At 47.3% G+C, this 26,270-nt stretch overlaps 1 protein-coding gene across 1 annotated transcript in view; it reads left to right on the top strand.

The window, feature by feature from the left end:
* PDE9A (phosphodiesterase 9A) overlaps window positions 1–26,270 on the top strand; it is a 54,517-nt gene that overhangs the window by 8,869 nt on the left and 19,378 nt on the right. The window contains exons 2-7 of the mRNA XM_021546766.3: window positions 6,123–6,193; window positions 9,154–9,231; window positions 10,164–10,207; window positions 16,638–16,692; window positions 17,522–17,592; window positions 22,264–22,348. Of these exons, the coding sequence (XP_021402441.1) occupies window positions 6,123–6,193; window positions 9,154–9,231; window positions 10,164–10,207; window positions 16,638–16,692; window positions 17,522–17,592; window positions 22,264–22,348 (404 nt within the window). The remainder of the gene's footprint in view (window positions 1–6,122; window positions 6,194–9,153; window positions 9,232–10,163; window positions 10,208–16,637; window positions 16,693–17,521; window positions 17,593–22,263; window positions 22,349–26,270) is intronic.

Raw genomic sequence — 26,270 nt, 5'->3', positions numbered from 1 at the left:
TTCATTTTGTTATGGACGACAAACACCTCTGGAAAGACAGGGAAAATCACAATGAAAAATTTCACATGAACCTTCTGCCTTAATAGTTCAGAAATCCTCCATGAAAGCTGCCCTTACAGAAGCAGCAGCAATTTTCACAGCCCATGCAAGATACATAACTGAGTTTTACTAGAATCTTTTCTGACATAGTATCCCCCATTCTCATTAGTGAAAGATTGTAATTTAGATTGTTTAAAGCCTGCAATTTCAGCCCTCACTCTGAACATTGCTCACTGAGCTGAATGAAAGGCATGAGCAAGTGCTAAAGTATTGAAGACAGCAGGTTGAAACCAGAAGAAAAGAAGTGAAAACTGAGGGCACACTGGCTTCAAAAATATTTTTACATTATTATTTAGTAATTTTACTAGAGTAAAATAAAAATAATCAATCAGAAGTTAAATCCTTGGAAGAATACCCAATTACAGACAGCAGATCAGAACAGGATAATGTTCTGGACATAGTTTGCTGTTTACAGAGAGGATTAGCTCTCCTGAGGATCAAATATAGAACAGAAATTGGATTTGTAAACTGTGTTTTTACCTATCCTATCCGAAAGCAAAATATAATGTGATTAGCTGTGAGCTGGTAGGCTGCAGGGTCTGTGCACAATGGTCCTTTAGTAAAATCTCCATCACAGTCCTTAATCTGAGCTCTTCACCAAGTGGGAAAGCCAGCCCAGAGCACCAGGGCTCTTAATCCCTGCTCTGACCAAGAGGGGTTTTTAAATCCTTGTCCTAGACCAGAGGTGGATACTGTGGATTAAGAGACAATGGCTCCTTATTTCAGAAGAAAATGTTGAAAAAAACCTGCAGAACTGTTTCCAGGAAAGAAACCAGTCCCACAGAATTGAGGGCCAGGCCAGGAGCCAGGCATGCCCATCAAACCACTGCTGTCCTACTTTGCAGTCCCTGCATGCCTCATCAAAATGTTCTTTCCACTCCAAAAAGCCTCAGTTATTATTCATTCTGCTTTTCCCCCAGTTGCATCATGTTGCTTTCCAAGGCACACAGGACGTTGCCCATTTAAATGGAATGGCTGCTCCTTTGTCTTGATGGAAACTCCTTGGCACAAACAAGTTAAACATTCAGAGAAGGCTGCTTTTCCTGTCTTTTTTTTTTTTTTTTTCTACATGTTGTAGAATCATAGAATTGGGTTGGAAGTGACCCTTAAGGGTCTAGTTCAACCCTCTGCAGTAAGCAGGGACATTTTCAAATTGATCAGGTTCCTCAGAGACCCATCCAACCTGGCCTTGAATGTTCCCAGGGATGGGATATCCACCATCTCAGAGGTTGTGATAACAACAGCAAGGACAGAAATACAAAATCATGTTAACTCTCAGGGGAAAAAAAAAAAAAAAACAACAAAAAACTGTTTGCAGATGCTGGATGACTTTTCAGGAATACATCCTTTTCCTCCTGGCACAAATCCAAGGGAAATGCAGTTAACAGGGTTTATATGTGGCTGATTTTTTTCCTTGACAATTAGTCATCAAGCTGAAGCAGAGGCCTGTGTTTCCCTTCCCCAAGTGGTTTGTCACTGCTGTGACTGCTCAGACGTGATTTCAGTTCTGCCTTTGCTTTCAGAAGCTGAGTGTCTTGTGTGTTGACTGGCCTTGCAGGAGACTTTTGTGCCACCAGGCAGTATCAGAGTCCCTGTGTCCTCTTTTTCTTCATCCCTGGAGGTTCATCCCTACATTTTTTGGGCTGACTTGCATGACTATGCACTTTTTAAATATGTGTTATGAGGAAACCTGGAATTTCACTACAGGAAACCCTATACATGTGTGACCTTGGCCCACTACCAGAGCTGGAGGAACTACTCTGGTGTCCCAACTTTGGCCTCTGTTAAGCAAAATCTCAATCTTCTCCTAAGCAAAAATATCTTCCAGCACCAGGCATTAATGCAGGGAATGGGATGCTGTGAGACACATCTCAGCAGTGGCTTGTCACCCACAGGGACCTAAGCAAGATGTGGGTCAGAGACAGCTGAGACAGGTCTGAAGGGAGACAAAATGTGTGGATCACACCCCCAGACAGTGCCAGAAATGTGTGGTCATGGAGGCTCAGGCTGAGCAGCAAGGGTTTTGGGACAGCTGCCCAAGCAGGGACATGTCCACAGGCTGTGTATGAGATGTGTCCTGCAGCCAGTGCCAGGGCTGCCTGTCCTCAAAGCTGCAGGTCAACCTCTGCATGTCACAGGACAGCCCACGTGCCCCACATGGGTGCCACCACACTGTGGCCACCAGCCAAGTGTCCCCACATTGCCTTCCTGCTGCTGATGTCCCCCAGGGATGATGCACTCCAGGCACATAGGATTCCTATTCTGTGCTGGAGCCATCAATAGTGCCCCGTGCTGTCCTCCCACCCTCTAAACCACGTTCCAGTTGTGTTCCATCAGCACCACTGGCATCGACTTTGCTGGGAGCACGAACCTGTGGGCAATGCCAGGAACAACTGCACGTTGCTACAGAACATCTGAGGCTGGCTGCTGTGCTTTACAGCAGAAGGGAGATGCTCAGAAAAGCTCAGCAGGCTGAAAAAGAAGGAAATTTTAATAGCATGTGCTTTTTGATTAAAAAAAAAACCAAAAAAACAACCAGCTGAGGACAAGCATCCTGAGATGAGTATGAAACTGCAGTGGGTGATTCACAAATCCAGTTTTAGCAAACCTAAGTAAAAATGCCAAGTATGGGGAAACTGAAAAACATGTATGGAGATTAGCTCATGAGCTAGTATCACAGCCTTTGTTTCTCTTCCCACTCTTTCACTACTGCATGGAGTAAAAGGAAACATTAAAATCCATCCTCAGTGTGTTGAAAGCTCCTACTGCTTTCTATGAGTCAGGCCAACTTTCTTACCTTTAATGTTCCCTAATAATTTTTTTTTTTGTCTTGTCCTCTCTTGTCTGTCCTGGTCAATAATAATTGATTTCCAGAAAAAGAAACCTCAATACCTGAAATAGAACTCCTGGCACATGACAAGCCTTCGGCCTCTGTTCAGCCACAATTAACATCATCTGCCCAGTTACTGCATGTACCAGTTGTACTCCAATATTCTTCCAGCCAATTTTAGCAGCTATCACTCTGTCAGGATGCTGGGTTCTGCTAGGAGCAGGATTTCAGCCCTATCTGAGCTCCATTGGCTATGTTTTATTGCTTTGATTGCTTCTGTGCTTGAACAACCAAGGGTCAATCTTGACTTTCAAAACACACCCATTTTCCCAGCAGCAGTTAATACCTGCCTCAGCAATCAAGTGCTTCCAGGTTTTGTGAAGATCCTGCCTGGAGTAATTTCATCTGGGGCAGAACACAGGGAAGGTGGGTGTGAGTGTAGCTCACACCACCTCGAGAAGTGTAGTCACACCCACCTCGAGAAGTGCCACCTTCATCCTCTGCCACAGAACCCCTGGTGCTTTGCTCAGGAGTAGGAACGCTCCTCACCACCGGTGAAAACTGAAAGCTGGAGCTTTGCTGAATGAGGGCAAACCAGGCCTTGCTGTGCTGTCCAGACTGTCCTGGTACTTCAGGCTGGCATGCCCTGGGCTCTGAGCAGGCACCAGCAGCAGAGCACAGCCTGGCATCTCCCATGGCTTCCCCATTTCCAGTGACGGAGCTCTGGTGGTGCCCTGTGACACCTCCAGGTGAGGGACATCCCCTGCAGTCTGAAAGGCACCTTGGAGGTGAAGGGGAGCCATGTCACACCAGTGCTGTAACAGTTTAGGAATTAAAGCACTTGAAAGTCGAGGCTGACCAAGTGAAGCTGCAGGCTTAATTACCTCCTGGCACTTACACCTTTCAGAGGAGTCCTTAATTAGATGATTTGTTGTTTTTCCAGCGTGGTCCTCACCTCACTGAGCACACAGGGCCTGCTCAGTCTGGGGAGGATGGCTGCAGCACCCCTGTCTCCTCCCAGCTGCCATCCCAGGTGACACATTCCTTCTCTCCTGGGTCACCAGCCTCCAGGTTGATCTGTGGCCCCTCATGCCTGTGGTGGGTGTCAACAAACTGTGCCTGAGAACATGGGGTGGTGGAAAATCACATTTCCAACACTTGCAAGGAGAGCAGAACTTTGACCTTGATGTCCCTGTCCATCTGCAAAATGCAAGTTTCTTGTTCCTCCTGAGTTTTGCCATTAGGTCAATCCCCACAAGTGCCTTTGAGCTGCTGCATCCTGAGCCCAGAGGCTCTGTGGCTCTTTCCTGTGGGATGTGAGAGGAGAGGGCTTCATTGCTGGGCAGGGAAGTTGCCCCTCTCCACACAACTGCCTGCCCCCTGCCAGCCCCTGCAGCCATCCCATCAACACCAGCAGCCTCTGGACAAACCATCCCCCCTGGATAAACCATCCCCCCTGGATAAACCATCCCCTCTGGACAAACCATCCTCACTGGATAAACCATCCCCTCTGGATAAACCATCCCCCCTGGATAAACCATCCCCCCTGGATAAACCATCCCCTCTGGACAAACCATCCCCTCTGGATAAACCATCCCCCCTGGATAAACCATCCCCCCTGGATAAACCATCCCCCCTGGATAAACCATCCCCTCTGGATAAACCATCCCCTCTGGACAAACCATCCCCACTGGATAAACCATCCCCACTGGATAAACCATCCCCTCTGGACAAACCATCCCCACTGGATAAACCATCCCCCCTGGATAAACCATCCCCCCCTGGATTAACCGCCCCCTCTGCTTGCTGCTGTTCCTGGCTTTAAGGAGAGTCTGGCTGCAATGAGGCACTTAATTTTTCTGGCAGGTTCAAAGCCTCCACCACTGTCACTCAGGAGCTCAGAGTTGCTCTGAGGAAAGGGGCACAACACTGGCAGAAGAATTCAAACCTCATCCTTCATTCTCATGTCTACACTTGCTTTTTGTTCCACCCACACTTGCTTTTTTTCACTGGCAGCAGAGATCCTTTTCAATGGTGGCCGTTTTCCCCAATAAGCCCACTAGGAACAAGATTTTGATTTAGAACACTGGAAAATTCAATAGTGCAACATGCACCCAACAGAGATGTGGGTTTGGATTGGAAGCAACCTCAGGGACCTCAGTCACAAGGACAGAGATCCTATAAATACACATTTATTGAAATGGGACACTCCTCATGCAGAGTGATGCTGTTGAATCTTGAGTGTTTTTCTTTCAGAGGCAGTGTGCTGTCTCTGAATCCAGCAAGACATCAAATTAGGACTCCTGGGTTCTGTTTCTGGCCTGCCACTCACCCATGATAAGATACAGGGCAGGTAATTTAACATAAACAAGCTTCAGATTTCAGAGTTAAAGTATTGCACAGGGATGTAATGAGACTGATGAGAAGTTCTGTAATGGTGTTATTAAAGTGTTTTCTGACTGCAGAAGAAGCTGGGACGACCATGACCTGCAAGTCCTGATGGACAAAGGAGTCTTGAGGAAAACTGTGGCATGGGATTGTGCCACTGAAGGCACAGGAACAGCAGGAATAGAAAAATGGGATTGGGGCATGTGCTGCTCAGTTTTCTCTGCACTGGGGCTGCCTGGTGTGTGTGGAAGGGTGAGGTGGTGAAGAGGTGTTTGGGGGCATGGGAAAGTAACAGTGGCAAATTTTGCAATTCCAGGTCTGGCTTCTGACCTAACAACAGGAATATCTGACAGTAGGAATTTTGGCACAAGCTCTGCTCACTTTCAACCTAGTGTAAGCTGGTGTAGTCCAAAAAGCAGTGCCCTTTTATACCATCCCATGACCTGCTCAACTCTGCACAGTTTTCTTCCTAAATCCAGGCTCTTACACTCTTTTAATTTACAGTTGTTATCATCCCACAGCAACACTGCATTTTGAGGAACCCCCTGCTCTCAGTTCACACATGTTATTGCTCCACTTCTGAACAGCACTTAGGTCTCCAGAGCTTTATCAACAAAGACACAGGTATTACACAGGAGTAGAGAAATATTCCAGCTCACAAATCAAATCAGATAATTGAAATCACAGACTGTGCCTTAAAATTAGCCCAGTGCATGCCTGAACAGGATTCATATCTCTGTGGGAACTAACCATCTTTTCTCTTGTTCTTCATTTTTCTTCCCTCTGCTGCTGTTTCCTTTGGAAGGTGATCTTCAGTAAATACTGCAATTCCAAAGATATTATGGACCTTTTCTGCATTGCAACAGGGTTGCCGAGGTAGGTCTGCCATTTGTGACATTCATTTCGTTTTTGTTTCTTTCCTTTGGGAACAATTTAAAGACAGGCCCCAAATGATTTATTTAGCTGCTATTCAGGCTTGTCTCTCGTTCCAGTCTGCTGGAAGAAGAAACTGGGGCAATCAAGAGCTGGAAAATGTGGAAGCAGGGAATTGAGCCACTTTGGTGTTGGCTGCACATGAGGAACAGGGTGGAATAGAGTAGAACAGAGGAGAAATAATCTAAAATAGAAGCAAGTGAAGAAGCCCAGCCCTGAGTATACACAGGTTGGACACACCTACCATTTATATCTCAGTACTACATTTTTGCCCATATTGAGTGAAATGCAGGCACATGTTTAGAACCTGGTTTTTAAGGTAAAATATGAGTGCAACAAGAAGTATTGCCACCAGGTAATAAGCTTTCTCTTTAGGTGTTATAAAAACTAATCTCAGGTATGACAAATTCAAACACAAAGCAACCCAGCTGAACCATTTTATAGAGCATAAATATCTCCAAATCCATTGCCCAGGCCATGTATTTCTTAATTTATGTTGTCTCACAAAGTCCCTGTAATCCCTCCTGCTGTAATTTTCCATATGGGGAAAATCCAAATAGGATTTGTTCCCTTCAACCTCAAGCAGTATCCAGATGAAACCTCAGATTTGAGAGGAGTCCAGGGTCACAGAAGGGTGTGTGGGAGAACATCCATCCATCCATCCATCCATCTATCCATCCATCCATCATCCATCCATCCATCCGTCATCCATCCATCCCTCCATCCATCCATCCATCCATCCATCCATCCATCAATCCATCATCTATCATCCATCCATCTGTCATCCATCCATCCCTCCATCCATCCATCCATCATCCATCCATCATCCATCCATCCATCCATCATCCATCCATCCATCCATCCATCCATCCATCCATCTATCCATCCATCCATCTATCCATCCATCATCCATCCATCCATCCATCCATCCATCCATCCATCTATCCATCTATCATCCATCCATCCATCCATCCATCCATCCATCCATCCATCCATCATCCATCCATCCATCCATCCATCCATCATCCATCACCCATCCATCTGTCTATCCATCCATCCATCTATCCATCCATCCATCTATCCATCTATCATCCATCCATCCATCCATCCATCCATCCATCCATCCATCCGTCATCCATCCATTATCCATCATCCATCACCCATCCATCCGTCATCCATCCATCCATCCATCCATCATCCATCCATCATCCATCCGTCATCCATCCATTATCCATCATCCATCCATCCATCATCCATCCATCTGTCATCCATCCATCCATCCATTCATCCATCCATCATCCATCCATCACCCATCATCCATCATCCATCCATCCATCATCCATCCATCCATCCATCCATCCATCCATCCATCCATCCATCCATCCATCCGTCATCCATCCATCCATCCATCATCCATCCATCATCCATCCATCCATCATCCATCATCCATCCATCTGTCATCCATCCATCTGTCATCCATCCATCCATCCATTCATCCACCCATCATCCATCCATCCATCATCCATCCATCCATCCATCCATCCATCCATCCATCCGTCATCCATCCATCCATCCATCCACCTCTGCAACACTTCCAGGCAATGGAGCAGGTCTGGATATTCTCAGTTCAGTCAGAGAGAAAAAAAGGAAGATTTCTGCCAAGCTAATTCTGGGAAAAAGTCCAGGAGGAATGTAAACAATCTATTATCTTGCTTTCCATTCATATTGTTTATAGATAAGTTCTACCACACTGACTTAAGTCCAGTGCACCAATCAGGTGAAATGTTTTTACTTTAAGACCAATGGAATTAATGTTCACAATGTTCTCTATAAAAGAGAGAGGTGTTTTTGAATAAATATTCATTTGCCTTCTGAAATCGTACAAGTCATTTTGCCCGTCCCTGGCTCAACAGCATCAGAGCAGGGGGAGGGAAGCCCCTGAATCATCTCTAGAACCTTACATCACCTCTAGAAGGGGGAATCTGCTGTCTGCATAAGGCCCTCGAGCAGCACAGGCTGGATGCAACAAGGCAAAGTCTTTATCTCTGGGCACTCAACTTTACAATACAGGAAAAGTGCAGGAGAAAAATAAGCCAGTCTTTTAATCATGGTTTTATTGCATGACTTCAGCTCTGGGGATTGAAAGATAAAATTGAATTTGCATAAGCTGCTGGACAGAATTAATGCCCTTTGCTGTTTGCTCTATTTCCTCCCATTTGACATTAGAGAGGTTAATAACTCTCATTTTCCTATGATGTCAAAGATTTCCACTCCATCACCCAGGAAACTTTGTTCAGCAGTTTTAATCATTCACAGTCAGGCTGTTCACTGCATATTTGGCATTTTGTTTTCATCAGAAGATTTTCAAAGGAAAATTGCATTTCAACCAAGTTCCTGGAGCCAAAGTAAACCTCCAAGGTTTACGTCTGAGTCTATGAGATCACCTTTAGCACAGTAATTAAAAAAGAAAAAGACCCCATATTCAGAAAGATATTTGCTTTGTTTGTTTTGGTAAATGAGTAACTAAATAATTTCAAGACATTCATAGCACCAGAAGTCATTTGTATGGTATGAGTCAATACATAGCTGCTGAGTCAATGTATCACAAAATACAGCTTTTTAACACAAATTATTATTCAATGAGTCAAGAGAATAAATGAATTAGCAGGGAGCAAGGTCTGCTCTGGGATCAAAAATTATCACATTTTACATGGGTCAAGCATCAAGCCTACCCTGCCCTGGGCTTTGACTTTTTCTGCTCTGAGGTACCAGAGGTGCCAGGCCAGGAGCAAGGAGAAAAAATGCATCTGCAGGAGGGAAGGTGGCTCTGCATCACATGCACAGCACAGAATTCCAGCTGGCATTTCTAGGTCAAATAACCCTCTTTGGAACTTGCTTTTCAGGAACACAACCATCTCCCTTTTGACAGCAGACAACTGCATGGTGTCCATTGATCCCACGATGCCTGCAAACACGGAGAGGTGAGCCCTGCTGCCCCCTGCTCCCCCAGAACAGGCTCAGCCCTGAGGGCAAGGGAGGTGGCTGCCTGCTGAAGCCTTTTATGTGCAGGGAGAAATGTGTGCTGGCCTGTAACGAGTGCTGGTTGGAAGATTTTTACTTGTTACAGCCATCCCATCAACACCAGCAGCCTCTGGACAAACCATCCCCCCTGGATAAACCATCCCCCTTGGACAAGCCATCCCCCTTGGACAAACCATCCCCCCTGGACAAACCATCCCCACTGGATAAACCATCCTCTGATTAATTGTCAGAGGAAAAAAGAAAAAAATAGTGCTTTTAGGTGTTTAATGTAGAACATCTGTTCCCGTCCCTCCCTGTTTGCTGTCAAAGCTCTGTTGTTCCCCCACTCCTGATTGCTCTGCTAGGACACAACCAGCAGATTACCTGAAAAGCAAACTCAAAGCCTGTGATGAGTTTAGGTCTCTTCATTGCTGGCTTTGGCCCATATTTCCTTATGACATTGCTCTTATTGATACTGTGTGGTGCTGCCCCAGCACCTCCTGCACAGGACAGTGCACAAACACAGAGCAAAAAGAGGTTGTGGCTGCCCCATCCCTGGAAGTGTTCAAGGCCAGGCCTGGACAGGGCTCTGAGCAGCCTGGGATGGTGGAAGGTGTTCCTGCCCATGGCAAGGGGCTGGAGCTGGAGGATTTTTAAAGTCCCATCCAACCCAAACCATTCTATAATTCCGTTTCTAAATCAGGGAATCTAATAATTCTGTTTCTAAATTCTCTATGTTCAGAAAAAGTGCCCATTGCTTACTCAAACTCACAGGTTTTAAGAGATCTTAGAATATCTTCAGATACTTCTTTGTACCTCTCAGGGAGTACAGATGTGAAATGCAAACTGCATTTTGAGTGTGGCTAACATCAACCCTCCGTGGCTCTTCCAGGTCTCCATACAAAGTGATACCAGTTATGACTGAGCAGCTCTCAGGTAAAATGACCTTTTTGAACTGAATCTTCTAAAGCTGAATTAAGTAAAGCTGAATTTGCAAACATTTGCATGTGGAAATCATGTGCCCATGATGCAAAACTCCGAAGATGTCAGTGTCATGGCTGTAGCTGCAGCAGAATAAGAAGTGTTTGATTACAGTGTTCTGCAAGAAATCTTAAAAAATGTGCCTGAATTTCCATGAATTTGAGGATCAGGTGAATGGCTGATCCCTGTGCCTGGCTCTGGTCTGACTCAGCACTCCTGATGCCCTGGGGAAAGCCTTGCATGGAGCAGTGAGGTTTCTTCAGGCAAGACAAATGAAAGCCTGTCCTGCAGAGTTTTGTTAAACCTGCCCATTCCTCTGCTGGAAAGCTGAGCACAACATTTGAGCTCCATGTTATTTCCAAATGGCTGAGGAGAGAACATAATTTCTGTTGTGGTCATGGTAGCTCTAAATGTGATAAATATTTCAATTCACCTGACAAGATGAAAGAGGGCCTGGGTGAAAGAAAACATCTGGAGCACATTCCCCAGCCACAGGCAGGGCTGGAGTGCCACTCCTCCCACTTCTCTTTGCTGTCAGGATCATGCTCTCAGACACTGGAGCAGAACATTGGCTTGGGGCAATTCCTGTGAGCATCTGGCTCATGGTTTCTCTCATCTGTGCAGCTGCAGAGTCTCCTGCCACTCATATCAGGGCAGCCCGAACACCCTGGAGCCACAGCAGGAGAGGATTCATCAGCTGGGGACACTCCTTGGAGCAGTTACATGGAAAGATAGGAGAGACAAAGGGCAAGAGGTTATGATTATCCTGGAAATACAGAGTGCACATGCAGAACAGTGTGAGACAGAAAGCCTGGGGCTGGAAAAAGTGGTGTGCAGGAGCAGGTGAGATTGTTGGGATAGGAGAGATGATGTTTTGGTGGTCCCACCTCATCTTCTGGCTTAGGGTCCTGAATGATGGATGGAAACAGTGTCTGACAGCACTGTCAGGGGAGGTACAGGGAACTGAGGCTGTTCTCTGAGGCATCTGCCTTGGCAGAAGCATCTGGAAAGGAGGATGTGGGGGAGACAGAGAGGCAACAGCAGGGAGATTGTGCATGCAGGGAGCAAAGGTGAACAGAGAGCAAAGAGAGCATAGGGAACAGGGAGGAACCCACCCACAGTGAGATTTGTAGCAAGCCATAAACAAATCCCATGTCAGTGATTGCCAGAAGGAGGTAGTCACAGCCAAGGGACACATGTGACTGCTAAGGGGAAGAAGCTGTCTGCACAACTATTTCCTTATTGTGACAAACCCTGCTGCAGCAGCATCACTCTCCTGGTCTGGGAGCACTGTTTGCATTATCACACCAGAAAAAGGTGGGGTGGAGCACGTGGCTCTGTGTCCCAGCTGCTCTGAGTAACCAGTCCCCATGACAGAGAAATGGGGCCAGCATGGATGCCACTGAGTTATCCCAGCTGGGAAGCAGACTGAGTGGCTTTCTAGAAAATATACTCCTTTCTGAATGTATTTTTTTATTCCCCTAACATGAAGCTAACAGTATATTTTTATAGGACCATGGATGACTTTTCTCACTCTCCCAAGGCCCTCATTTTTCATCCCCAGCTGACAGCACGTGGCTCTGCTTTGTGCAGAGCACAGCTCCCTGTGTCAGCAAGATCTCTCTTCACTCCCTGCATTTCATAAAACAAGGATTTCCAAAGATCTGAGCTGAAAAGGGCAAGAAAAATTCTGGCCATGGATTGTCAAAACATAAGACAGAGTCTGCAATGGAAAGAGGAAGAAAGTTGAGCTGAGCGTGATGGAACTAATGTTCCTTGGTATCTTTTTCTTTTTCACATGGCTTGTCATTAATCTTAAACAATCCTGACATTTTGCTGACAGTAGGAAGAATAAACAGAGTGGGAAATTGTTCCTTTTCATTAAAAGAAAAAAAAAAAAAACACAAAACAGCTCTGTTCTATTCTTCACTTCTCACACAACTCTGCCTGCATCATTCTGCTTCCCAAAGCAGCTCATCCAAATACGTGCAAAATGGGGTCACCCCAATTTTCCAGTGATGGGATGTAATGCCCCTCTTTCAGCAGCCTCCCAGGCAGCTGCAGGAGAATGACACAAGGAACAGAGGCTGTAAAAGGTGGGACTGGGAAATATAATCCTTAGGGAGGAAAAAACATAAGCAGTGGCTTCTATCCACCAGAGGAGATATCCACTGGAGTCCTGCTAAGAAACAGTTCTTCATTTCCTGGCCATAGTCAGGGGAGAGGGTTGGAAATAAATAAAAATCATTATTCCAGAGAGTTTGGATGCTGCAGCCATCAATGTGTCAGAGGTCAGCTGTCTGCAAGTGTTAGGATTAGGGTTAGGGTTAGGTTCAGGGTTAGGGTCAGGGTTAGGGGAGGCCTGAGCTGGCTGGCTCTGAGCCTGTGAAGCTGCTGGACCACATCCTGTCCCTCCTCCTATGGCCCTGGACCAGAAGATTCTTGGCTGTCCATGCAGAGCATCAAAACCTCTGTGGCAAACTCTTTTTTTGTCTGTGGTATATTAATTTCCAAGCCCATTGAGTGAGCATCCTCTCCCTCCCACCAGCAGAAGGGCTCTGGTCTGTGTCCCCCTGGTGAAACTGGCTCACAACTCACAAAATTGATGCCTGTGCTGTTGCTCTAATTAGAAGGGTTCAGGCACTTATAGATTTGACAGGGCTGACAATTAAATGAACAAACCCTATTACCAGCATCCTCTTGAGGGGTAAAATTGAAATCTGTTGCGTTTCTGACAGTGCAGAGAAAGGAGCTGTTGTGGAGGTCAAAAGCCAGCCTGACCCAGTGTGGTCTGGACAGGACAGGAAAACATTCACAGGGATTTTCCTACTGCTCCAAAGTTAGGGCAGAAAAGCCCAGCAGTGGCTGCACTAGAGATCTGCAGGGATAATTTTATACTGAATGTGGTGTGGTATTGGTAAAACAACAGAAGCTTGTCACTGTGTCAAAATCTTCTTATTCTGCCATCTCTCCTCCTTTCAGAGTCTTGTTCATGCTCTCAGCTCAGGCAAGACTGAGGAGGCAGAGACTGGGAGAGAAAAATCCTCCCTCCTTACGGTGCATCCCACATGAATGCATGCCCTGGGATGTGGCCAGCTCCTTTGGGATTGCTCACCTGAGGGGGAATGTGCATGCAACAGCCCAAATTAACCTGAGCTGTGAATTACATGAATCTCCATATGACGGATTCATGCATGTGGGCTTGGGCTTGAAACTCACCCCTTCCTGAGGCTTTTGTGGGTTTTTAAAATTACTCTGACTGCCGTGATCCAAGCAAACCACACAAAGTGAAATGCAGACAGAAGCTTGAGCCGGAGGCAGAAGCATTTGTGAGAAACAGGGCAGGGATTCACCAGCCTGGTGCTGGCAAGGAAAGGGAGATGCCCATGCCCTCCCAGCCTTGCTTGGCCAAAGCAGAAAAGCCAGGGGGAAGCCAAGGCACCTCCCCAACCCCACGGACTCCCTGCCCGCAACCTGTGGAGCCTGGCAGGGTGGCAAAGGCTGGCAGGGTGGCAGAGGGAGCCACGGGAGTGGGAGGATGGAGGTGGCTCCCTGGCCGTGATCCCAGAGGGTGAGAGGGTACAGGAAGAGGCAGAGGGTGCCTGCCAGTGGGTAAGAAACCATCTGTGCCAGGGCAGCTCACCTGAGCTGCTCAGCGTGACCAGGTGCCCGTCTGGCAGGGAAGGTTGCTCTCCCTGCCAGCCTCCCACCCGGCCGCGGCGGGAGCCACAGGAAAAGATGCTGCTGCCATATTCTCCCTGCACCTGCTTTCCTCCCAGAACGTGCTGGAGACGAGGCAGAACAGCTCCTTTCTCCACGCTGTGCTGGCCAAGCTCCCTGCTGAGCTTGGCAGAGGCCACAGGGCAAAGAGCAGGAGTGGCTGTGCTGGGAATGAGCCCTGGGGAGCCTGGGGAAGCCTGAGCTGCTGTCCCTGCCCGGCATTAACCATTGCAGCATCTTCTGGGGGGTTCTGCTTGTCACTTGTCAGCTGCAAAACACCCAGAGTGTTGTGCAAAGCCCTGGCTTGCTGAACACCTGAACTTGTAGATGTTGCACGTCCGCGGCGCTGGTGGGAGGTGAGGGGAGAAGAAAGGGTTTTTTTTGGGGGGATGCTGCAACAGGACCCTCAGCAAAGCACCCAGAGCTGCTGCCAGTGCTGCTTGCAGCACTATTTCCTTTTCAGAAAGGGAATCACAGCAAAACAAAGGAAGCAAACTGAGAGAAAAGGTGTCTGTGTGCACCTGGAGCTTCAGCCCTGCCCAGAGGTATAAAATAAAAAAGAAGGCAGAGGGTAATGAAGGGAGCAAAAGCACACTTAACCCTCCTGTTTTACAAAGGAAGGGATAAACAAGACTAAATTATGTCAGAGCAATGTCTCATTTTCTTCAGAAACCAGGGTTACCAGAGGTCTTCCCTCGGAAAGGAACAGGGCAGGGAAATGGATCTTTGTCTCTTTAAGATGAGGCGAACTGCCACTCTTAGTCATATATCTTTACTGCACCCTAGGGTTATAAAAACATACATCTTCATTTTCAAAGTCTTTTATTACATCCATAAACATCAGATTGCAGCTGACTGTTCCCTGGATGGGAATTTCTTAGTACTCCGAGTGAGTTTTGACAGGGGGAGGGAGTGAAAGTAAGATTGTTGGGTTGGTATTTTTTTTTTTTTGCTGGAGCAGTGTTTATAGGGAACTTGTCAGTCTCTGGCACGCTCCAGCCACTGTCAGAAGGCTGAGCAGCATCGAAGGGAGAGGACACGGGTTTCTCTGCTTATTTTCCCTGTTGGACTCTGTGCCATCCCAGGTGCTGCCCACGGTAAGTTTTCCTCCTCTCTTAAAACAGGACGCGGCGTTTGCTTTGTTTCAGCGCTTGGGTTTTGTGAGAAAACTGGAAAATGGGTCTCTGTGAGAGGAAGTAATCTGTGTTTTCTCTGCTAGCCACTCCGCTGGGAGCTGGAGAAAAAAAAAAAATTTAAAAGGGAAAAAAAAAAAGAGAGAATTAGATCTGAGACTTTCAGAGTGCTTGCCCCAGTTTTGAGACACAGGAGGTAACAGGCAAATTGTTTTGACCAGTGATGTGAATGCTCTTGACAAGTATTGCTGAGGTCTCTAATACCCGATGAATTGCAAATCCTTTCAACAGGTACAAGAGCTATTATTTAGAAATAAATGGTAAATGCTGGGCTGTATTTCTGTCTGGTGTCTTTTGCCTGGGTGTTTGCACTTGTGAGGCGCCGTGTTCCCTCGGGGAAGGACGAGAAGTGTCTGCAGAAATGCCATCGGGTGTTCCTGTGTGGGGTGTAAATAGGTGTTCTGTAATCTGCAGTGTGTTTATGGGTGCACTCAGAGCTTCCTTTCCTTGAGCATATCCCCAGTGCAGGAATCACCACAGCACTTTGGATGGCTGGGGGAAAGAGGGAACAATCCCAAAACAGCATCTCAGGGCTCAGCAGAGGTGATTTGTGCTAAAAGCTAAATGATGGGAGAACACTGCTATCCTACTTATTCCTTCCTAAAGTCTGCTGTCCTCTGAAATCCAGGGTCCTGCTTCGAGGGATTGTTTTCTTTTCCTTGTGTGGGGAATTGCAGTCCTGTGATCGTCTTGGGAAGAGGCTGGGGCTTCATCAGGCTGAGTTTCCTGAGCCAGCAGAAGATCCTGAGAGCCCACGAGGGCTCCCAGCGTGGCCACTGCCGCAGGAACTCGGGGAACAATGGGGTCCCCACAGGATCCCTGTGGCAGCTCCGTCCAAGCCGAGTTCTCAAGGGAAAAGGGCTGGGAAACTTGTACCCTGCTGTGTCCATCCCCCAGACCAGGAAGGGCAGGCCTCGTCCTGCAGGGACAGCACTTTGTCATCTCGTGTTTGTTTGCCTGGAGTTTGTGCAGGGCAGAACAATCCTCGGGCATTTGCACCAGGGAAAAATAATTGGTCTCCAGGATAAAACTGAAAGGCAAGCTGGGTTTTATTTTGTGTCCGTGAGCTCTGTGTCACAGTGTGCTGGTGGTGTAGAGATGCTGACTGTGAGCAGGAACTTTCAAAAGCCAGTTTGGGATTGTTGGGATTCTGGGTGTGCCACCCAAGGGCTTTGGAAAATCTCTCCAGAAAGTGCTGCCTTAAAACAGGCCAGCTCTCAGAGACCCAGCCTCCCAAAAATAAAACTTCTGAGAAACCTTGGCTGTAATCTGCAGGAAGAGGAAGGCAGGTGACACAAGGAATCATTCCTAAACCCTGTCACCCTTCAAAGGACCTGAACAATTTTTTGGCCTCACCATCACAACTGGAAGCCTGTGGACACCACTTTGCAGAAGGGCTGATGATATCTTCTTTCCTTTCTTTTTTTTTTTTTTTTTTTCTGTCATGTCTTCCTTCTATTTTTTTTTTTCAGAGAAAGAAGAATTGTTCCAGAATTTATTGGGACAGATTGCTGAGCAGTTCTCGAGGTAAGAAACTGAACATCATTATTAATTTAAAATGCTATTTCTTTTATCAGCCTGAAGTGAAATTTTCACAGGAGGCAGAGGGGCATTTAAGACATCTTTCAAATCCCACTCTGCCTGCCAAATTTAGGTCTGGGACACATTATTTCCTGCTGACAGCAATACAGTAGCTCAAACCAAAAAGCAATTTCAGTGATTAACTTTGATCTAAAAAGGAGATCAAGTAGTAAATGCTCCTTCCCTCTTAGGAAGAAAAAGAAGTGCTTCTTTGTTGAGCAGTCAAATCATCAGATTTGTTTCATTTTCCCCTTTATCACCCAAAAATGTCTCCCCTCAGAGAGGATTTCTCAGCATCTGTGTAGCTGCTTATTTAATCCCAGCTGGTTTCAATAAGACAGATCAGTCCCACCACAGCCCAGCAAATCACCAGTGTAACTCCACAGGAGGGGAGGAGGTCTCAGAGTGTGCAGACACCAAGACGCTGCTCTTGGACAATTATGAATTATCAATTTAACAATTATCAATTCAACTTTGCTGCCCTGGGGGGGGTACAGTAGCAAATCACTGCTAAGAGAGCGGGAGATGAAGTGTTGTACAGCCACAGGACATTCCCAGGGCCATAAAAAAAAATATCCTGTTATTTTTTCTGAAAATTAAACCTGGGTGTATTTTCTGCCCCAATGGTAGCATTTCCATGGAAAATTTTCTTTTCCTCATGACAAACATGGCTGGGCAGATCAATCATGGAGACACAAATGTGGACATTTCTTAGCACCTAGGGTAGGGAGAGCATTAAATGTATAACATTAATACATGAGGGTTTTCTTTCCAGGGTTTTTAAAATCAATGAACTGAAAACGGAAGTAGCTAATCACTTGGCAATGCTGGAGAAAAAGGTTGAATGTGAGTGTCCCTTTATTCCTATCACAGTGGGAACTGGTGCCTTGTGACCTCTGACCTGTCCTGCTCCTCCATTCTCTCTAATCTCTTGTAATTTGGCCAATTTTGAGCCCCAAAGGCCACAGGCCAGCCCTTGGTGAGGCGTGGGGATGGTGGGAGCCTGTGGTGGCCCTGGTGTGGTGACCAGGGTGGTGCTGCCAGCATCCAGAGCTCCTCCTGTCCTCCCTTTGAGGGGCTGCTGAGCCCTGCACTGAGCTTTGGGGCTGGGGCCACGTCCTGCTGTTCCCATGGCCCTGTGGCAAAGGGTCTCCACCACCCACCTCTCTTTCTGCACCTCCCAGCCCCTGGCCAGCCCTCCCGTGTCCCCATGGCCCAGGTGCTGTCACCTCCCTGTGACCCCCCATCCCTCTGACACTGGGAACCTGAGCCCACCCTCACTGGAGGGTTTGGTCTGTAATTCCAGGGGGGAACACCCTCCCCCTGCTGTCAGTGCCATCCCCCACAGCATCCCAGAATCTCTGGGTTGGGAGAGACCTTCAGGATCATCGAGTCCAACCCAGCCCCAGCACCTCAACCCAGCCCTGGCACCCAGTGCCACATCCAGGCTTTGTTAAACACACCCAGGGGTGGTGACTCCACCACCTCCCTGGGCAGCCACTCCAGAACTTTATCACCCTTTCTGTACAAACTTTTCCCTGATATCCAACCTGGATTTCCCTGGGTGCAGCTCGAGGCTGTGACCTCTGGCTCTGTCAGCTCCTGGAGAAAGAGCCCAGCCCCAGCTGGGCACAGGCACCTTCCAGGAGCTTTGGGCAGTGACAAGGTCACCCCTGAGCCTCCTTTTCTCCAGGCTGGGCACCCCCAGCTCCCTCTCTTGTTCTTTGCACCATAACACAACCACATTGTTACAGTGCAAGAGCCAAATTCAATTCACCTGCTCAATGAGCTCCTTTTCTGTTTTTTTGGGTGGTTTTTTTTTTCCTCCTTGTGCAGTTTCTGAGTTGTTTCAGTACGTTAGGCAGAACACAGGTCCCAGAGAGGCAGGGAAGGGGCATGAATGAGGTGCTGCCATCCAGTTGTGACTCCAAAGGCCACATCCTTGAGGATGCTCAATGTTGAAGTCAGGAGCAAGGAGAGCCTTTCCCAGCACTACAGCTGCACAAAGAACTTTCCCACTAGGGCTGGCTGGGAAAAAAAATAGTTTCTTGTTCCTGAAACATCCCCTGACCAGAAGCTACCTTGACCCTGCAGCTGCTCAGGGAGACTGATCCCTTTGTCAGCTCTCTGCTGATAAAGAGAAAGAGGGGCTGGGAAATTCCCATTTCTCCATTTTCCCACTTCTCACAATCCCATTTTCCCATTTCTCCTGTTTTTCCCATTTTTCCAATCCCATTCTCCAATTTTTCCCATTTTTACAATCCCATTCTCCAATTTTTCCAATCCCATTTTCCCATTTTTCCCATTTCCCCCCCCGCCCCCCCAGGAATCCTGGTGGTCTCAGTGTTCCTGGTGGAACCCACATTCCTAGGAGAAGCCACCATGCTGGTGTGCCTGGTGGAGAACATCTTCCAGCCCAGTTTCCCATTCCCATTTATCACTTTTTCCCATTTTTCCCAATCCCTTTTTCCCATTTTTCCCCATTTTTCTCAATCCCATTACCAATCCCATTCCCATGTGGAAGAATTAAGAGGAAGAAATGTCCTTACTTGAAGAGCAGCTGCAGGGAAGCCTCTCCCTGTGGCCACCCCAGCTCCTGGTGCTGAGGGATGTCCATGGAAGGGGCAACCTGCAGCTTGCCTACCCCCAAGAAAGGAGCCCAGCTATGAATTCCTCCCTGTCTGTTTGGCTGCTCTGCTCCTCCCAAAGCTCTGCTGGTTTATTCTTTGACCCCAAAAAAAAAAAAAAAAAAGAGAAAAGACAAATTAGCTCAGTCACTCTGCATTTTCAGTGAAACTTCTGCCTAGTTCCACTCCTCAGGGCTAAGTGCCATGGATTAGAGCAAATGAGGTAAGCTGTGGGTCTTTGTATCCCCTTGGCAGCCCAAGAAAGCAACTATCCCAGCCAGCCAGGGGCTGCTTTTGGCCTCTGGTGAGCCCCTGGGACCCCTGGCACACCCTCTGCCTCTCAGCACTGGCAGCTCACGGCACAGGAGGGAGATAACCAAGGCATTCATGCCATTCCTGGCAGGAAAAAACTGAGCACCTGCCCACTCCAGCATTTGATTGCTGGTTTAGGGAAGGCAGCATGCCCAGAGCTGCTGGGCCACGCAGGAGGACTGAATTCCCTGCTCCCCAAAGGAGGGTTCTCTCCCTCCGTGGGTCCCACTGCTGGTGGAAGCAGCAGCTGATGGAGAAATCTGTGGGAAGCAGCTCCCAGGGCTGCTCAAAGTCAGGCTTCCAGAGTTTGCAACAGAGCCCAGTCTGCAGCATTCTGAAATAATTCCCTGGGCTGTCATGTTCAAGAAGCAAAACCGTGGGAGAGAGGGAGTGTCCAACCTCCCTGCTCGAGCTGGGCTCTCAGAGGTTGCTCTGAGAGCCGTGTTTCACTGCTGGATTCAGCCCAAGGATTTCTTTAGACAGCACAGGGTCTTTTCAGAAGGTATTTCTCGCTGCAGAATAATGTAATGGGCCCCTTAATCAGTGCACATGACATGGCCATTTATCATTTGCAAGCCAAATGTGGAAAGAATTGTTCTTTTATTTTGCCTTTTCTCCTGCCTCCTTCAGAGATCCCTTTTCCACCACTTTCACATGTGCTCTCCAGGATTTCTTCCTCAGAGGGGACGTGTGTGTGTGGGGATAAGTGCTCATGACAGCACTACATCTGCACCTCACACGAAATGTTCTCACCTTCCTTCCCATTCCTGCCCAGAGATGTGTTTTCAGGGAGCCAAATCTTTTAGCTGACTTTTAAATCCCAGCTAAAGCTTGTCACTTCCCCTTGGAAAACAAGCCCATGAAGAGCTGGCACCAGCAATGCTTCGTCCCATGGCTTGACTTTGCACAGCAGCTCTCACAAGAATGAGGAAGCTGGCAAAAAAACCCTTTGCAATTTGTAAGCACTTCACATCTACCTTAAGAAAATAATTATGTAAATTCCCTGCTCCCCCAGAGAGATTTGGGATGAAAACCAAAGAGATGCAACACGAAAAAATGTTCAGGGCTACCATATTGCACCAGAACTCCTCCCTGCAGTTTCCTGCCCCACTTCCCTGTCACTGATAACTCTGCTTCAAATAGGCACTGGCCAGCAATTAGGCATCTTGGTAAATAGAATTTTTCCCAGGTGAATACACCAGCGTGGTACAGAGCAGCACAGGGCCTGCAGATCAGCTACAGCTGACCATCAGCCATTGAGCAAAGCACCCAAAAAAGTGTAGGGAGGTATCCAAAACTAAGATATCCAAAGAGCAGGAGAGCAGCTTGCCTGCATCACCACACTGTGATCACCCAAAGAAACTGCCTGTAACAACGACAGACGAAAAAATATAAATGCCTAAATGGGATTTTTAATATGGCTAAATGGGATGTCAGGCATTTTTATAAATGCCTAAATGGGATGTCAGGAGGACATCCCTGTAAACAAACATCAACTTTTCCCTTTCCTCTCCTAACCTGTGGCATTCTGGGCTTAGTCCATACACATCTCTTTCCCTTTTCCCAGTTCCAGCTGCAATCTTTGTTGTTACTCTCATAAAGGTAAACAAAACTGAGGTCTCTGCTTATCTCCAAAGCTGTGCCCTTCAAGGCAGGGTTTTATCATTTGCTCTCCAGATAAGTGTGATTCAGACCATGATTTTCTAAGAAAGTTGCTGAATACTGATTTTCCCCATGGCACGTTCCCTGAGCCATGGCTCATCCATGCAAACAAGGAGTTCAGTAAACAAATGAGCTGTGAAATGATTGCATGTGAACGACATGGAGGTAATAAATGGTGCTGTGTCCTTGATCACACTGACAGTTCAGCCAGGGGGAAAGAAAAGGGAGAATTATTCTCACACTCTCAGCTATGGGGAATAAAGTGCCCTGCTGCATAAAAAGGCAATCAAACTTTTTGCCTCGTGGCTCTCACAATTACATGCAGAAGGGAAATATAGGATTTTCTGTGCTGCATGTAGAAATAGCCTTTGATTACAGAATTGATCGGCAAAAAGAAGTGACAGGATTTCAATAGTTAAAAATCTATCATTAAAGCCGAATTTTCAACATTTTTCTCTCCCTCCTGCATTCTCACTTTGGCTTTTTCTGTATCCAGCAATGCCTCTCAGAGCTCCTTAATGCTCTGCATGAATTAAAACCTTTTATCTTAATGGGAATTCTAATCCTACCGGGACGCGCTCGCGTAGCCGCGCTTATCATCCCATCACGGGAGTGGGGCTTTTTCCTGCTCAGGATTTCCTCTGATTCCTGCCCTGCAGCCCAGAAGTGAAGGCAGCAGAAGAGCTGCCTGCTGCTGTGGAAAAGCCACGGAGTGAATGAAAGCGCTGTGGCTGTTACCTGCACTGGCAGCAGAGAATTCCCGTGGGTTTCCAAGGTCGCGCCTGGCTTTGGCAGCGCCGGCTCCTCGCTGGGTGACCCCACTGGCAGAGCTGGCTGACATTTTGCACCACTGTGAAATGAGACCCTGCGACTTTTTCGCCATGGTAACAGCCCTCTTGTTTCCCTTTGTTGACAGTGGAAGGCCTGAAAGTGGTGGAGATTGAGAAATGCAAGCGTGACATTAAAAAGATGAGGGAGGAAATGGCAGCAAGGAGCAGCAGGTAAGTTCTGCTTGGCACCTAACCACAGGATTGTCTGGTTTCAAACCCTAATGCAACATTTCCACAGAATTTTCTCCTGGGCTTAAAAGTAAAAGAGCAAGGAAACCAATAACCGTCAAGGACAGTGGCTTTAATTTACCATTTGAAGATTTATAGCCATTCACCAGTTAAATTAGTTTGGGCCATGGGAATACAGAAAAAGGTCTTGGGAGTTATTTGTCACCAAACAGAATGGGAATTCTCCATCCAGATTTACTGGGAGAGAGAGAGAATGGGGAAAGAGCAGTGCAGCCTTTGGTTGGGAACCAGTTAGCACTCGAATCAGCTCCAATATATTCTGGGAAATTACCAAATAAATATGTAGCAGCTCCTCTAATTATCATCTCATGCTATTATAAATCATCCGTTTCAAATTCAATGAGAAATTGGGAATTTGCATTCTAATGCAAGGGCTCATTGTGATGGTGAAGCTTGGCTTTGCTGTAATTAAAACAGCAGGAGAAAAAATTGCATTTCGTACAGTGCGTGGTCTCAGCTGGAAAACACCCCCTGTGTCACTGAAGTGCCCCACCAGGATGAGGAAATCATCACTGTGAGATTGGGAATACTCCTGGGAATGTTGCTGGAGAGGAATATACCATGCTGCTCGAAATGTGGGTGAATGGGATTTTTCTCAGTGAATGTAACTGTGCTGTCTTAACAGTCTCGGGGTCAAATTGTCTGACCCTTAATCAAAACTGTTTCCTACTGAGGGCAATGGGAAATGTGCTAAAAGATTCAGGCTTTCTAATCTCTCATTTTAATAAATGCTGTCATCCAGATATGTCAGGAGGCACAATGATAATTCATTCCCATGAAGTCCAAGGCCAAATTCAGCTGTCACATTAGCATAAACGCAGAGTAACGTTATTAACCTCAGATGTGTGCCTCAGATTTATCCCAGCGGGGTGGAATGCAGTCTGCCCTGTCGCTTGCATCATTTCTTTTTGGGGTGTGTGGAGAAATCTCATTAGAAAAATCCAAGCTCAGGTTGGCAGCAAATGCAAGAGCATGTGTGCTGATTTGTGCTGGGTGTGATGTGAGAAACGTGTGTGCCCACGTGTCTTTCCTCGGCTGTGGTAGGGAGCTGGCAGAGCTGAACAGCGATGCACAGCGATGGTGATGAACAGTGATGCACAGGTGGACAGGGAATTAGGTCCAAAAACAGAAGTTATGGCAAGCTGGTGTTCGCTCAGTTGCCACCACACCACATCAGGAAGTACCAGACTGTCCCAGCAGCCGTGACTAACTCCCATCCCAGTTCCTGTCACCTTCCAATCTATATTTTGTGGCCTAAACAGCAACCTGTTAACAAGAAAAGCTGGAATTGGGGGGGTGTTCCATCTGCTCAGTGCAGGCAGCTCCAGCTGGGGTGTCACCTTCACCGAGGGCCCGTGGTGAGATGTGACAGGCTCCAGCAGAGAGCAGCACGGGGTGTGAGGCTGGAAAGCTGTGGTGAAGATGGAGTGAGCTCAGCTGGGCACAGACACCCACCCTGGCCTGCTCTGAGCTCACACTCACAGCTGCTCCCTCTCTGCTCAGCATCCTCACTTTGGTGCTGTGTCCACGTGGCTCTGTCACAGCTCCTCTTGGCTACCCCGAGCTGCTTCTCCCTCCTCCCAGCTGCCCAAAGGCTCCTCCAGCTTGCACAGAATTCTGCCCAGGATTATCTGCACCCTGTGGGTGTGGGAGCCAGAGCAGCAGCTAGATGTGGATGCAAGGCTGGGGAGGTGATGCTCCTTGGTGGCTCCCATCAGGAGCTGCAGAGGAATGAGCTGATGTTCCTTATTCCCAAGCCACCACAGCCCCACAGCAGCCAGGTCACCAGCCTGTGGTGACCCCAGCCTAGGAATGCTTCACCCCAGGGTGGCCGAGCAAACCCTCTCCTGCTGGCATGAGATCTGTGTGGGAACAGAGGCATCCCAGGGAAGTGGAAATGTATTTGCTCTCATTTAGACCTGTCATCCCTTGTGCAGGGTCATTTGCTAGATAATGCACTGTGGTTTCAATTAGGGATCCCATCTAAATGTAATTCATGCACATAAACATTTGTGAGTGCCTGTATTCCTTCAATAAGATCACAGTGTACACAGCTGTATGGATGTTTACCTATTCTTATATTTGCTGTTACATTACTAAATGAGAGAATAAGGCTGGGTAGCCAGGTTTATAAAAGCACAGTGAATTGTGCATCTCTCTGTTCAGAAGAGCAAAGCAGCTCCATTTGCATCCTCCTCAAATTGCCTTTTTTGGTTTTTTTTTTTGCTTGTCTGTTTTTTGCACTCACCACTGGCAGATGCTAATAGCATCATAGTGTCATTTAAAATCATGATCATTTGCAGATCCAGTTTTACATTTGTGAAGGTCTGATGCATCCTGGCTCTGGTGTGTTCCCCAGTGTGCTGGGATGAAGGCTTCAATATCCTACTACAGCTGGGAATTAGAGATAGCTGGCTGACCCTCAGCTAACCCTGGCAGTCAGCTCCAATTAGGGCAAGGAATGCCCCAATCTCACTATTTTTATCCTACTAATACCCCACACAGTGGAGTTTTGAGGAAACAGCTTTAGAAACTATTAAGACAGCTTTTCATCAAGTGAGAATCTCCTTAAGCAGGGCAGGAAAAGGCAGCTGGTTGAAGTCAGCTGATCACCATGAGCTGTAAAATGACATAACTTTCACAGGATTCAGACACTGACACCAGAAAAGACAGCAGACATCAATGTTAAGAGGAGAAAAGAGACCTGGTCTAATTTCCAACAGAGAAGAGAATCACTCAAAAGAGATACATTGCAAAATATAATAATCAAAAATGCAAAAAAACCCGAATTAATGGAATGCTTTGCTTGGCTTCTTTTGGGAGGTTTATTTTTGCTTCCTTTGGCAGAGGGCTTGAAAACTGAGAGGATAATCCAAATGTTAGGACTCCAGGGATAAATCCCTGGAAGTGCTGAAGGCCAGACTGGACGGGGCCCTGAGCAGCCTGACCCAGTGAGCAGCATCTCTGCCCACGGCAGGGTGGGTGGAGCTGGGTGACTTTTAAGGTCCCTTCCAACCCAAACCATTCCATTACTCTATAAATATAAATGCAAAAAGCAAGAAGAGCAGCCTCACACAAGAATTAATAATGTCCATGTGAGCAACCACCTCGGAAAAGCCCTGCAAGGCTTTTTGTGCTTGATGCCCACCTTGTCCCCAGCCCAGAGCACTGAGTGTCACCTCCAGGTCTTCCTTGGACACCTCCAGGGATGGAGATTCCAAACCTTTTTGACCACCTTTTCAAAGAAGGAATTCTCCCTGATGTCCAAGCTGTCCCTCCCCTGGCATAGTTTGAGGTAATCTGGGAGAAGAGCCCAACTCTCACCTGGCTGCATCCTCATCAGGGAATTGTAGAGAGTGATGAGCTCCCTCCTGGGCCTCTGCTCAGATGGAAAAGCATCAGCTTGGCTTTTCCATATGCAGAAGAAAGAAGAGTGTAAATAACTAGCAGTGTTAATAACCAGGCAAGTGTTAATTACCTGTAATTGCTGGCAGTGGCTCCCTTTCTCCAGGATCAGGGAGCCAAGCACAGGTGTCTGCCAAGTCTGTGCCTCTCCAAGGAGGTCCCACCATCAGAGTGGAAGTTCTCATGGGCTGCAGCAGGGCTCAGTGGGTGCCCTCAGCAGTGAATCAGCACAGGAGTGCCGTGCCCATGGCCAGCGTGGTCCTGGCAGCCCTGGAGAAGGATGCCTGCCATGGACAGCAAGCTGAACTTACTTGGTTTCAGGAGAAGTGGTTGGGTATCCATGGATACATGCCTGAACTCAGATGCTTCTCTCTTGAAATGCAAATAGACCAAGAAAGGGCAACAGGGGTGTTGCACAAGGGGAGAAAATCCTAAAGAG

This window comes from Lonchura striata, chromosome 1 (genome assembly GCF_050655825.1).
Source record: "Lonchura striata isolate lonStrDom1 chromosome 1, ASM5065582v1, whole genome shotgun sequence".
NCBI classification, from domain to species: Eukaryota; Metazoa; Chordata; class Aves; order Passeriformes; family Estrildidae; genus Lonchura; species Lonchura striata.
Note: the sequence above shows the minus strand (reverse complement) of the source record. Positions and strands in the feature narration are given on the sequence as shown.